We start from the raw sequence: 13,979 nt of genomic DNA, 5'->3' as shown, positions 1-13,979 counted from the left end.
CCCTGCCCGGCCCGGTGCGGCCTCTACCCGCGGGCTCGCCTCGGGACGGCCCGGGGCCCACCACCGCCCCCTCCCTCCGCGGGGGCGGCCCCGGGGACCCCGCCGCCGCAGCGCCGGCAGCAAACATGGCGGCCGCGGCCCCTTTAAGCCCGGGCGGGCCGGCGCCGCCGCGGCCGCCCGCTGCCCTCACCTTCAGTCTGTTCCATTCTAACTGCCCCCGCCGCGTCCACCCAGCCCAGCGGAGACAATAGGCCGGCGGCGGGGGCGGCGGCGGCAGCGGCGGGCCTCCCCGCCTCCTCCCGCAGCAGCAGGCCGCGACGGAGCCCCGGCCTCGATTTCCGCGCCCCCGCCGCTGGCGCCGGGCTCCGCCCCGGGAGGCCGCCCGCCCCCCCCACCGCCCAGCTCCCGGCCGGTGCGGCCAAGGGGAGGCGCTCGGCGGGGCGCGGGCGGGCGCGGGCGACCGCTGGCGGCGGGGGAAGGCGGCGCTCCGTGCCGCGCTGCCCGGCTCCCGGCCCCGCTTGCGCGCCCTCCGCCTCCGCCCGCCCCCCCCCCCCACCCCCCGCCCCACCGGCCGCCGCCGCCGCCGCCGCCGCGCACGGCGCAAGCGCGCACCGCGCAGGCACCGCCCCCGCCCCGCGTCCCATTGGCCGCCCGGACGGCGCTCAGCCGCAAGGCACGACGGGGGATGTAGTTCTCCCCGCCGGGCCCGGTGCGCCGCCGCCACCGCCGCGGCGGTCAGCGCGGCGGGGACCCGCTCGAAGGAACCACGTCCTTGAAATACAACGTCCCCTGGGGACGCACGGCGCGTCCCCGGGACAGTAAAACCCGCGCAGGGTGCCCCGGCACCCCGGGAGTCCGGCTGCCGGGACCGGGGCAAAGCGCCCTTCGAGCCGTCGGGCCGCGTCCCGCTCCTCGCCACGCAGAGCGGCGAAGCCACAAAGAGCTGACAAACCCGCAGGGGCCAAGGTGGCGAGAGGACGGCGGTGCCAGCAGCCCTGGCGGGCCTCGCCGCGTTTACCGGCGCAACGACGGCGGCGGGGTTGAGCGACAAAGACGCCGGCGGGTGCTGAGCATCAGGCACGGACAGGCCAAGCCCAGAGCGTGCCGAGGCATCGCCCACCCGGCCGCGCCGCTGAAACCGGCCCACCAAACCGTGCCGTGCCTTCGCATCGCCGTCAGGAGAGACGGACGGCACTGCCGAGACGTACCGCGCGCGTTGAATTATGGCCGAGCAGCACGTGGCCTGGGAAGAATCCCCATCCTGCCGGAGAGATTGTAGTGTGCCATGCCGACGCTCAGTCTAGCTGCTGAGGTCTGGTTGGATGGAGAAGGAAAACGCCGTCATCCTCAGTAGTTTCTAATCCTATTTTGGCTGAAAAATTATGCATTGATATGTTTGCAATTAATTCCCCTCCTCCACAACCCTCAAGTCTTTCTTTTGCAGAAGAAAACACAACTGCAGAGCACACAATAAATCTTTCCTGCAGCAAAAACATTAACATGCAAGGAAAAAAAAAAAAAAGGAAAATGTAAAGCGAGAAAAGCACAGGAGAATGGAAAGTAAGCAAGATGGGAAGATAAGATGACATCTGTTACCAGGAAAAAAACCCAAGCCAGGTAATAAAACAAGAAGAATTAGGTGGAGAGAGAGACATGACCCAACGTGAAAGCGGAAGAGATATGAGCTTTACGAGTCACTGAGCAAAGGCTGTGCAGTGATTTCCAAATTCACAGCATTTCCCACCGCCCAGAAAGCAGAGGCTCGGAGCCCACAGTGAGGAGGCGTTTTTCTTGTCGGGGGCGGGGGGGTGGGAATTGCTGTAATAAAGTGAATTTTAAAAGCAATTCGCCTCCTCCTTAAACACAATAAGGCAGCAAAAATGGAGGTGACCTAGAAAAGGCTTTCTCTCCCTCTTCTCCTCCTTTCTGTAAATTCTAAATGCTTAACATTGAGCATTAGTATCAAGGTTAATGTTAATATGTGGGGGGTCCTGACGTTCCTGCCACTGAAGTAGTCAAAGGATGAGAAGGTATTTTCCTTCCTATTCCTTTTGACAACCAACGAATGTTCTGACAGGAATTACAGTTTTCCCTCCCTTTTTCTCTTGTTCAGTTTTCTTCCACATTACTTTTTCCTGCTCCTGAGAGTTTTTACTGGAAATGATCTGTTGGTTGGGAAACTGCATGCAAAGCTAAAGCTAAGCACAGATGAGGGAAGCACCACAAGAGCAACCCCGCCTGTCTCAGCCCGAGGAAGGCTGGATGATCCGTGCCTTGGCCAGCAAAGCACATGGAATAAGGGAAACATAACACGCCGTTTTGCTTGCCCTGCACAGGGACTACAAGATGTAACCAGCTACCAGAAGCACACACAATCATGGTAATTAGCGACCATTCCCAGGATCACCACTCAGCCTGTGCTGATGAACCCGTGGGTACTTGACCCCAGCCCTCGGAACGAGCTCTTCTGTTGCTCTGCGGGTGCTTGGGACCTCACCGCCAGACTCCACATTTCCAGCTCCAGGAGATCATCGCACGAGGTTGAAGCCAGCAGGCGACCGCAGCTCCATCAGTAACAGACCCCAGCATTCCTCGTACGCCACACGCTCGAGTGCTTTACAATAACCCCAAAGATGTATACAAGAGAAAACAATATTCTTGAACAATCAAAGAGGTGGTGTGTTCTCCCTGAAGAATGTTCCCCTTTAAGGGCAGCACACTAATGGCTTCCAGAAGCTGTGCCTCAAATCGTGCTGCCTGCGTGTTTCAGAACAGTTCAGAACCGACGCCAGTTCCTGAACAAACACTCTGTGCCCGGTGCCGTTCCCAAAAAGAAGGGGTGGTGTGCTGAGGGGGCTCCGAACAGCAGCGCAGAGGCTGCAGCTCGCTAACAGGGCTTTAAGCGGGCAGTGTCGAGGAGGGGCTCTGACCCCTCAGCACTTTAGTGACTGTCCTAAAGGCCCAGTGCTTAACACAGCGAGGCAGCATCCATGTAAGAGTCTCCTTTGAAACAGGGGTGCTTAGCCCTCATTCATGCAGGAAGAACTCTTGAAGACGTAATCTAAGTAGGTTAAAAGCATGGTTTTGAACACCGTGAAAACTAGGAGGTAAGTAAGCACATCCAACAGACTCTGGTCTGCACTGTCTTAGAAGCCGTCTCACAAATCCACGTGGAAAGATATCTCTGAGAAGAAATCAGCGCTTCCAAGTTGTTGAAAGCTGGAGCACTAGTACAGTAACGCAAATCTCCCACTCTAGCGCGATGAACTAAGGATACCTTCTTCAGCTGGGTTCAGAGGACAGGAGTTTGTCTCTGCCTGTCATCCAGTTTTAATTTCCTATTCTGTCACTTCCTCAAGCAAGAACCTCTCCCAAGGGAAAAAAAGAAAAACAAAACAAAACCCTCTTCTGAAATCCTGGGGGACATGGTTTAGCAGAACCAACTCTGGCAGAATAAAGCACACAGGAACTAAATTTTACTATTACACGGTCTGCATTAACAATGCAGAAATGTTTTTGACAGCAAAAAAGTATTTGGATTAATAGTGGGGTGGCGTTTTTTTCAGAATGTAAAGGACTTTGAGACCAGCCCTTTATGGGAAATGTGCCTTCCAACTGACGGAAAACATAGCAGTGCACTGAGAGCTCTGCTGGCAGACCTCGGGAGCTTTCCGCCCTGTTTCTTACCCATCTTTCCCAATTTTATTTTCTACTTCTTAAAACATTGTTCATCTGTTTAGGCACCCATTAGCAAAGTTGTCAAAGGGTCACAAACCTTCTTCGTCATAGGCAATAAAATGTTTTTTTCCCCACTAGTCTCTCAAACACACAAGACGTTTCGAGAGACCGAGTCTCCTGTCACCTACCGAGAATGTTTCTCCAGCTGCCTACGTGTTCCATCAGATCCGCAGACCCACAGCATTTGCCTCAAACATGTCAGGGCTTGAAACTTCCTTCTGACACCTAATTCCATGCAAAGCTGTTCTCAGGCGATAACACACAAAAGAGGACTCTACCCTTACATGCCACGTCGTACACGCAGCTGCTCAGAATATGTTCTGCTCTATATATAGATACAAACTGCAATCACCTAAATGGGAACCTTTCACGTAAAAGCAAAGTTTTGCTCCATACAAAAAAATGAAGGGACACCATCAACGTTTTGCTGGATAGTGTGGGCTAGCTAGCGTGGGCTGCCGAACTAATTGCTGGCAGCGTTTTCCTTTTTGAAAACCCTATAAATGCACCAGGAAACATCCAACGTGGCCGCCGATGAAATGACATCAGCGTGCGAGTTAACTGCTTAACAAGCTCTCCTACCTTTCGCCAGGAGTCCAGCCAAGCCTTCGCGGGACGCAGCAGGCGCACAGAGCAGAACCAGAGATTCCCTTCCAGCCAGGAGCCCGTCTCCGTGCATGGCTCCCTGTTTCTCTCCCGCTCTCCAGGTGCTACATAAATAACAACGAAAAGGGCGCGGGTGACGATACGTCACCAGCGCCGCTCCTCTGGCCTCACCGTTTGGGCAGGACTGCTGCCGATCCTGGGAGAGCGCCGGGGCAGCCTGCAGCAAAACTGATGAGAAGTGAGATAAAGAGTGGGGGAGGGGTGTGGACATATAGACGGGGGTCCCCCGGCCCCTGCGACCCCACGGCCTGCGCCCGCTCCCTGCTCCGGGCCGGGAGGAGGCCTCGCCTCAGGTCTCAGGCCCAGAGGCCGCCCCAGTGGCTGTCACGGGGCTGATCTCCCCAGGCCGAGGGCGACCCCTCCCTCACCCTCCCTTACGTCACGAGCAGCCCCACCGCCTCGCGATGGCGTCACGCACCGGCCCGTGACATCACCCGCCAAGGCCCACCCTCTCGCACGTCGCCGCCGCCGCCCTCTCGGCCAATGAGCCGCCCTTCCTGAGGGCACCTCGGGTCAAGCCCCGCCCCGCCCCGCTCCCATTGGGTGGCCTTCGGCAGGCTCGCAGTCCTGCTTTCTGATTGGCTCCCGCCGAAGGGGCTGTGACGCACCGCGATGGAGCGACGGAGAGGGAACCATAGAGCGCTGCTCGGCGGGCTAGACTGCCGCGAGCAGGGGCGCGATGGGACAGCCTGGGAGGACTGAGGCCGGCGGTGAGCGGGGCGGGCGGTGAACGGGCCGGGACCGGCACCGGGACCGGCACCGGGGAGTGGCAGCGCGGCTGGGACAGCCCAGCCGGGGGGGCGGGGAGGGACCGGGACTCGGCCCTGCCGGGGGAACCTGCGGGGAACCCCCCGGTGCCGGCCCCGGTGCGGCCTCGGCAGCCGGCGGGCCCTGTCCCCCGGCCAGCCCGGGGCGACCCGGCCCGCCGCGCCCGCTCACGTCTCCCCTCGCACCCACGGCAGCGGCACCGACACCGGCGGGAAGGTGATGCGCCAGAGGCCTGGCGGGCCCCCCCAGGGCCCGTCCCGTCCCGTTTCCCCCCCGCACGGCCGCCTCGCCGCCCGCTCCCCGCGACCCCCCGGCCGCTCGCCGCTGGAGATGAGGGTCCCTCCGCTGTCCCCGTCCGTCCGGAGCCGGTGACTCCGTGGCACCCCGGCCCTTCTACCGCTGTACCATGCTCCTGGCAAGGGCCCGGTTGAGGTAAGCGGTGGGTTGAGTCTGACGGGCGCTCCGTGCCGCAGCACCTCGGGGGGGGAGGGGGGGGGGGGCAGGGGGCTGCCGGGCCTGATAATGCTTTTCTTCAGTGGTTTATTTACGGTGCCGTTCCCATGTTGGCTGGTGTACGCGTTCAGCGCAATACCCACGCTTTGAACTAGAGCGCTTACTTCTACGAAAGATTCCCTGGCTAAACGTGAGAGGCACAAGGCTTGATTTAGCTAACACTAAGGGATTTCAGCAGCTGTCGGAATGCACAGCAGTCTGCGAGGTCTTAGCTTTTTTTATAAACAGAGATCAAGCTATCTAACCGCTTGCCTCTCTCTAGTGCTCAGCCTGTGTTTTCCAGCTGACGCAGGCAATACACAGAACTCTGTTCTAAACGGTTGGCGAGAAGAGAAGGGGCTTTGGTTTTTCTTTGTTCACAGCTGGCAACTTTCAGCCAACACAGTTGATAGAAGGGCTCCCTAGGGCCAGTCTGAAGTCTTGAGTTATTCTCCCCCAAGAGACAAGTTGTTAGCATGGGACAAATTCTCAATATTTTATCCATTGCTGAGGGATCAGAATCTCAGATACTGAGGCAGCCACAAGATCAATTTCACAAGATTAATGTGGCACTGAGAACGTTAATTTGTGCATAATGCCTGGGTACCTTAGCCACAATGCGCTCTCCCTTGCTTACATACCTCTCCAGTTTCAGAGGCTCCCATCTTCTTGCGCACTCCAATTCTCCATACGCTCCAGCAGTTGCTTTTGTCCAACTAGTGGATTCTCATTTAAACCGGGCTTGCGTAAGAGACTCTGAAAACCAGCCATTGCCGCACTCCACATGGTTGGGCACCGGTCTACCTCACTCGCCAGCTGAAGTTGTGCGAACGTTTCACACGTCCGCCTGCTTGCATCAGCAGCTCCGAGATGAACCTCCACCCCACCGAAGTACTGTAAACCAGGGTACTCAGCCTGCTAAAACTCCAACAAAACAAGTCATAGAGACTCCTGTGGGCAAAAAGTCTGTACGCCAAAAAATTGTGGATGAACTGAAACATTATTACAATGGATTCCACTTGCTTTGGATTGACACTAAGGTGGCTGCCAGGATGGTGTGGAGGCTGTTACACGGTCAGATCCTCACTAGGAGGGAGAGACGAAGGGTAAGTGCCAGACATACGAACACCTTGCTAAAAAGGTGCTTTAAGAGGCTTGCTGTAATGAAAGAATTTTAACCACTCTGTTTCCACACTTCTTTGGAACACATTTTTTTTTTTTTTGTGTGTGTCTGGCTGAATAGTAATATCTGCTGTGCTCTTCTCTGTACAGTTGCTGAGAACTTGCGCAGATCTCTTCCGGCTGGTGCCCTTCCTGGTGTTTGTCATTGTCCCCTTCATGGAATTTCTGTTACCTGTGTTCTTGAAACTCTTCCCTGAAATGCTGCCCTCGACGTTTGAGACAGAGTCAAAAAAGGTTTGTGTCCTTTCTGAAGATGTAGACTGTGCTCTTCAGCTCAGTAGAACACGCGTACAGCTGCATAAAGAGCTGTTGTTTCCTGCCTGCTGCTGTAAATGAGTATCAGCCTCACACACATGTCTAGGTCAGACATTCCTAGCTTATTCCTATACAGGACAGCAGAATTCGAAGACTGTGTTGTAAACAGTGATTGGTAGGAAAGTGCGCACCAATTTCATTTTCTACACTAACCAAAGCCTGTTTGCTTTCAGTACTGAAGTCTTACTTCATCTCTTTCCCAGAATCCCCTCCCTTCTGATTTTCAAGTGGAATTTCTAATTGTTTTATTTCCTAAATGAAGGAAGAAAAGCAGAAAAAGAAATTAAATGCAAAGCTGGAATTAGCAAAGTTCCTGCAGGAGACCGTTGCAGAGATGGCCAAAAGGAACAAAGCAGATACAGGACAAGGAAAACAATTCTCTTCTTATGTGCACCAGGTAAAATGGGCTGCGCTGGGGATGACAGCAATAGTAGTTACACCAGTTTAGTGCTGTCATTTTGGGCAGAAAATATGGGATTTATACAAAGATTGCAGAGAGTTTTGACAGCACAGAGCTGTCAGGTGTTACTTTTAACTGGATACACTCTTGCAGCTAATACCCTACTGACACTAGCTTTTGACCCCATCTGTCAGACCAGCAATTTCATCCTGGAACAACAGTGAAAGTTTTACCCTGTGAAATCCTTTAAGTGGCCACTTAAGAACACTGTTTCACTTTGGCCTTTTAACTGTATCATTCTGTTTCCATCCAGAGATACAAATACCAGCCTGAGAAACAGGAAGGGCTTCTTCCTTAGAGGAGGAAGAGGATTCACAAACTGTGATTCTCTTCGGGTTTGGCTTTTGCCCCTGATGCCTGTGCTTTGTTTAGATTCGTCACACTGGCCATCAGCCCAGTACCCAGGAGATTGTACGTTTCTCCAAGCTCTTTGAGGATGAGCTGACCCTGGAACACTTGGAACGGCCGCAGTTGGTAGCTCTTTGCAAATTGCTTGAGCTGCAGCCCATTGGCACCAACAATCTGCTCCGTTTTCAGCTGCTGCTGAGACTCAGAACTATCAAGGCAGATGATGAAGTAAGTTGAAAATAGCACAGATGTAACTTCTGTGGTGGAATGCATGCTTTTCGCAATCTCAAGTTCTGCCCTCTGAATCACTGCCTGCTGTACGTAAGGCATGTGTCACAGCCCACACTCCCTCCTCAGATGCAAAGTTAATATTGATGGGAGTTGGATTCTCCTCATGAGAGATTCCAGAAAAAAACAGAATCAGAGTTCATCCTTCTGCACTCTTGCTGCCTTTGGTGAACCCTAACGAGTGTGGCACTGCAGATATTGTCACTTTAGAACACCCTTATATTTTTTATTCTGGAGTCATATGAACTTGTGAAAAAGGGAGGTTCCAATTTTGGAATAAATATTGTACGGAAACACCAGATTTTAACCAACTGAATTCAGTATGAGTGTGTATTAGTTTATAAAGTGGCTGGATTTATCTAGCCTGGAGGAGGCCAAGGGAGAGTCTGCTTGCTGTTTTCAACCGCCTAATGGGGTTATTTAGAAAATGAAACCAGACTTACAGGTGCATAGTGAAAGGACAACAGGTAGCGGTCATAAGTTGCAGCAAGGGAAATTCCAACTTGATAAGAAAAAAAATTAAAATCAGTGAGGGGGTAAACAGAGGAACAGGTTGTCTAGAGGTTGTGAAATCCCCATCCCTAGGGAGGCTCAAAGCATAAATGGAAAAGGCTGAGCAATGTAAAGAAACTTTTAAGTCAACCCTCTTTTGGACAGGAGGTTGGACTGGGGAACATCCACAAGTCCCTTCCAGCCTAATTTTATGATTGTGTAGGAAATATAATTTGAAATGGTGTTAAGAATCCTATTACGACACAGAAGAAAGACCGGAAGACTTCTTGCTAGTTAAGAGGTGACCAGTACTGAAAGGCATGTGCAACTAACCACAGGTTCAGCTTTAAAGCCTGCAGTCTTGACAGTTCTCAGGGTGACCTGCCTTTGAGTGAATTCTTCAAACCTGTAGGATCACATGTAAAAGTGAAATTCTCAGTACTTGGGGCAGGGGAGAAACAATAATCAGGATCAAAGTTTTTCATCCTCTGTAGCTGAAGACTGTCAGCTTTCAAGGACAGAAGAAATTGTCTACAAAGTCAGTTCTGTCTCATCTTTGTATTGGTATGACTTTACACACATTTACCTAGACAGACATTTCTTTGGGCTGAAGCTCATCAAGTACGTCAGGGTTTTGGCTTACTCTGTGCCTAGATAGGAACATTCCTTTTCATTTCAGATGATTGCCAAGGAAGGAGTCAGTGGCCTAAGTGTGTCTGAACTGCAGAGCGCGTGCAGAGCCAGAGGAATGCGGTCATTGGGTCTCTCGGAGGAGCAACTAAAGGAACAGCTCAGACAGGCAAGTATGCTTTGGTCTGGTCTCGTTTGACAAGGTTCTCCTAGGACAGAGTGGTGTGCAGTGTTCAGATAGACCAGGCACAATTTCACTAAGAATTAATGCAAGTGTTTCTAGATGGATCCTCACCTGCATAGGTGAGCATTAAGACATGAAGTATCCAGATTATGTCTTAGACTAAAGAGAAAACCAAGAAGTAGCATCGGGGCCAGCTAGAAGCAAGATGAAATGGCGGGGGGGTGGGGTGTGTGTGTGTGTGTGTAGAATATGTTTTAAGCTTCTAAAGTAGCCAAGACTTGTAGCAGGGCCAACTCTGGTCTTTTGTAAGCATTCAAACAGATTACAGATACTGCTGTAGATGCTCTATCTCACATAAGCTGTGGGCAATTCCAAGTACTTAGCTTTCACTGTTGGCTTTTTGTCAGCAGTGATGTTGGTAACTCACTAGTAGCTGGAAACTTCCTCTCTAGTGTGTATTTCGTACGGTGTGCTTAACTCTTCAAAACTATTTCTTCTCATTGTGGTAACTTAAACCTGTATTAGCCAAACTCAAGATAGCTTTAAGATCTTTGAGGACAAAGAGTGCTATATAAAAAAGTACTGATGTAGAGCCAATATGAAATAACTTTTCCTTCTGTTTTCGTCTAACAGTGGCTGGATCTGCATTTAAAAGAGAATGTTCCACCTTCTCTGCTTCTGCTTTCCCGTGCCTTGTACTTAATAGATATAAAGCCACAATCTGTTCCGGTTCCACAAAATAAGGTGAGCTGTTTGAATAAATCTTTCAGGTTAATAGTTTAACCATTAACACGTTATAGAAATGAAGCCCTGTGATATGAATCTTGTTCTTTGATCCTCCAAGTGGACTGAAGTTATAACTGTGCTGAACTATATGTTCTTCTGTAGATAGGTGAAACTGCTGAAATCATGACATCCGTTCTCGAAGGTCAGGAGACGCTAGTGGATCCTGCCCCCATTGTACAGGGAAAAAAGGTTAGAAAATAACAGTCTGCAAGTGGGAAAATGAGTGTGCTGTAATCTTTGGGAAGAGCGCGTGAACAAACCTTTCCAAAGCTAGACAAAACCCAATGTTTGACGCCATTGCACAGAGCACATAAGCAATGTATATTCTTGCATTGTGTACATGTTTTTGCCTGAGAGCTTCACAGCTGCGTATTCTGGCTTAAGAGACAATGAAAGGGTCCAGAGATCTGCTGTGGCACATCTTGTCCTCTTGCTGGAAACAGCTGGTTATTCAATACCATGTTACGGGCCTCCCACAGAGGAGCACTCACAAGCTTCTAAGTTGCTTTATTCACATAAATACAGAGACTTCAATCCAGGTACATTTAGCTCAGAGAAAGTCAGTTAAAGGTGACTTGTTTTCAGCAGTCCTAGTGAACTTGGGCTGAGTTGTCCAGGACAGAAAAAGCCAAAATATCTAGAGTAAGAAAGCCAGAGCATATGGTTCTCAGCATAAGGCTGAAGTGAATTGCTTAGATTAGTCCAAGCTGATAAAAGCAGCAACAGAAGTTAAAGGAGAATATTGTGTCTACTGCTAGAAGTATTTCCAAATAGCTCCGTTCAATTGCGTAGGGGAAATGATGGCAATGCCGACATACAGCTTTCACAAACATGCATTGCAGGGAACAGCCTCATTCAGAAAGGAGAAGTGACTGAAGGGGATCTGGCTAGAGCTTTGTTTTCTGAGAGGGTTCTGTGACTTAAAGCTGCTTTTTCCTTAAAGAATGAAGAATTTGTATCTCAGCCAACAGAGAAATTGCCAGTCTCAGAAGTGTCAGTTAAGCCTCCCCCACAAGAGGTAAGCTTTTCAAATTTCTTAGACTTTCCAAAGGAGATAGTTCTTCACACAGCTTGGAGACAGACTGTGAAAATTTGTGCTACAAGATGGTGTGAATGTGAAGTTCAAGGAGTGACTGGAGAGATTTTGGATAAGAACTACATTGAGGGCTGTTAAATACAAAAATACCATGTGTGACTGAGAGACTGCAGTCAAATCGGGGAAGGTAGCAGACCATTGTGGGGAATTACCAGTATGTCCTTTCCTTGTACTCTTCCGTGATAATCTGCTTTGGACCACTAGGCTAGACCAGCCTTCGGTCAGAACCACCGCAGCGTTAAGTGCTATTTTGTATCTGTAAAAGTATTTCTACAGTGACTTGCCTTTCTTTTACCTATTTTCCTTTGTGAATATTTGATTTCAATTTACCTGCTTATGTATACATCTAGGACGCCCACTTGAGGCAAGTTTGGGAGTCCAGACTGACTTTTATCAACAGGAGAATGCTTCTTTACCCTGAAGAACCTTGTTCTTAGTCAGCTGTTATTCTCTAGAGCAGCTTCCCATAGTAAATGGGAAGATACCGTCTTCAAAAAAAGTTTTGAATTTCAAGAAGCATTTGTATTGGTACTGCCTAAAATCTGTAACTTTCTCTTACACCTAGACTAAAATGGAAGCATCTCAGAGCAGCAAGGCTGGCGCCAATGGAGTCTAACCTGAAACCAGCAAGGACTGTCATAACAGTGGGAGAGAAGAGCTTTTGTCTCTGCACCTCCTTAAAAGGAAAGAGTGACTTTCCAGGAAGCTGCTTTACACAAAAAGGTGTCAGTAGCCCTCAGGGGCTGCTCTGTCTATTCCAAGCTTATGAGCAACTAGGCCATGCTAAGGCTATCTGGATGGCACCGGCTTCTCTTTGGTACCAGATCCCCTGCCCCCAACATTTTAACTTATGTTGTAAATATGTTAATAATGACGCTACTGTCTGTGCTGTTACTGAAGAGGTGTTTGTGCTCTTAAGCCTTAGGAAAGGCAGCTTTTTATTGTCATAAAAGCCTGGGTGCAGAATGAGCTAGGCTGGAAGTCCGGTAAAGCCTGTTCTACAGTTTGAAATCCTCTGCAGGAACATACCCACACATCCAGGGCTTGCAGCTTGTCCTGCTGCCGCAGCTTTACAAGCTCAAGCTCTTGATCCTAGTTAGCGTGGTTTAACCAATAACTAGCACACAGAATGACCTGTGTAGCTGTTGTATCTCACGATTGCGTTTGTACCAAGGAGAATAACCACAGCAAAAGGAGGACCATCGCTCTCCTCAGTGGCGTGGTTGAACTTAACTGGTCAGAAAGACTTGAGAACTTGCTGGACAAAAGCAGAGCAGTGAAGAGGACAGCTTCCACTGCGTAAGTGTTTGCATTCATCAGTAAGAGCTGCATCAGGGGCCAGACACTGTTATAGAAGGCAGAGGCTTGCATTTTTAGGATCTCACTGGGTCCTGTGAGGTGGCAACCTGGGGACCCACACACATTGCCCAAGTCCGATGCCAGACTTGGCTGAACCTCACCAGGCTCAGAACTACACATCAGCAAGTGCTCTCAGACTTGCTATACTTTACAAAATGATTCTCCACACACTCCAGTGTTGACTGGTTTTTTTGGTAGACTCTATAGGAGGATGCTGAAAAGCTGTTTTTAGCATTTGTTAATTTTTTACTTTGTCCTATGTAAATGTTCAGAAATTACTCACATTATGGGTTTTAAATATGTATATTTATACTTACTGTAAAATTAGACTTGGTGCTAAGTAGAATGAAATGTCTTTTCTAGAGGTCAGACAGCCTTTAGAACAATCCAACTCAAAAAAAGCCAGTCATCTCAAGGTCAGGCGTTATCAGCACTTTAAACATGTGACTTCAGGCTCTTACTAGCAATGCAGAAACAGCTTGCAGAAGACAGCTACCGTCGTACTGTGTTCTTAGTTCTGTACCTGCACCCCTGCCTTGTTAGTACAGCCAGTACGCAATGCTGAATATTTGTATTTAACTGGTGGTTAGTAAATGAGAACAAATGTTATTTCAATAAAATAACCCCGTTGCTCAAGTGTTGCTCTTGCCTCTGCGTAGCACAGATGAGATGTTGCTGGCAGCCATTGCTTTGCTGATGGGGCTAGAACAGCCTCTGGCTACTTGTCTATTTAACAGAAGCCTTGTCTCCTTGATAACACTGACAGTTGCTGTATTTGAACAGAACTGGGACCAAACATCTGTAGAGCCCGCTTCGTCTAGAAAAGCATTTCACCCCCTAAAGAGTGGAGTACAAATGTTGTTCAGTGCAAGATTTCACTGGTGTTGAGCACTGAGATTAGTGTGCAGGAGTAAAAGAATGCAAGTAATTTCTGTATTATGGCTAAAGCATGTAAATAGTGAGAGGGAATTCCTGAGTTCAAGGTGAGTGGAAAGAGCTATGCGAGGGAAAAGTCTCCCTGTTTTAAAGCACACAAACTGGGCTTGCAGAGCCAGCCTAGTTCACTAAACTGTATCAAAGCAAGAGTGTCACAGACAGGAGGAAAATTAGTATTTTTGATGAGGTAAGGAAGCTTGGTGTAACCGTGGATGGGATTTCTTGAAGTGCAAAAGAGA

General features: G+C 50.1%; 2 protein-coding genes across 7 annotated transcripts in view; one reads left to right on the top strand and one right to left on the bottom strand.

Moving 5' to 3' along the window:
- Nucleotides 1-4,439, bottom strand: part of NSD3 (nuclear receptor binding SET domain protein 3) — a 52,259-nt gene extending 47,820 nt beyond the window's left edge. For 3 of the 5 annotated variants that reach the window (XM_049831445.1, XM_049831451.1, XM_049831452.1), the window contains exon 1: nt 191-485. The gene's annotated coding sequence lies outside the window, so the exon portion shown is untranslated. Of the gene's footprint in view, nt 1-190; nt 487-4,320 lie in introns of those variants that run through there. The other 2 variants (XM_049831448.1, XM_049831450.1) reach the window with 2 other exon arrangements.
- Nucleotides 4,440-5,018: 579 nt separating this feature from the next.
- LETM2 (leucine zipper and EF-hand containing transmembrane protein 2) lies at nt 5,019-13,440 on the top strand. 2 transcript variants are annotated; one of them, XM_049831063.1, is made up of 11 exons: nt 5,035-5,114; nt 5,367-5,604; nt 6,314-6,770; nt 6,937-7,080; nt 7,424-7,558; nt 7,994-8,197; nt 9,429-9,548; nt 10,197-10,307; nt 10,452-10,538; nt 11,293-11,367; nt 12,011-13,440. In XM_049831063.1, the coding sequence occupies exons 2-11, from the start codon at nt 5,579-5,581 to the stop codon at nt 12,059-12,061; spliced, it is 1,410 nt and encodes a 469-aa protein (XP_049687020.1). In that variant the 5' UTR covers nt 5,035-5,114; nt 5,367-5,578; the 3' UTR covers nt 12,062-13,440. The 2 variants fall into 2 exon arrangements, with proteins under 2 accessions (XP_049687019.1, XP_049687020.1); XM_049831062.1 differs by having other exon boundaries at nt 5,019-5,604.
- Nucleotides 13,441-13,979: the final 539 nt, after the last annotated feature.

Source organism: Accipiter gentilis, chromosome 28 (genome assembly GCF_929443795.1).
Source record: "Accipiter gentilis chromosome 28, bAccGen1.1, whole genome shotgun sequence".
NCBI lineage: Eukaryota > Metazoa > Chordata > Aves > Accipitriformes > Accipitridae > Astur > Astur gentilis.
The sequence above is the reverse complement of the archived record's forward strand: the minus strand, read 5'-3'. Positions and strand labels throughout refer to the sequence as shown.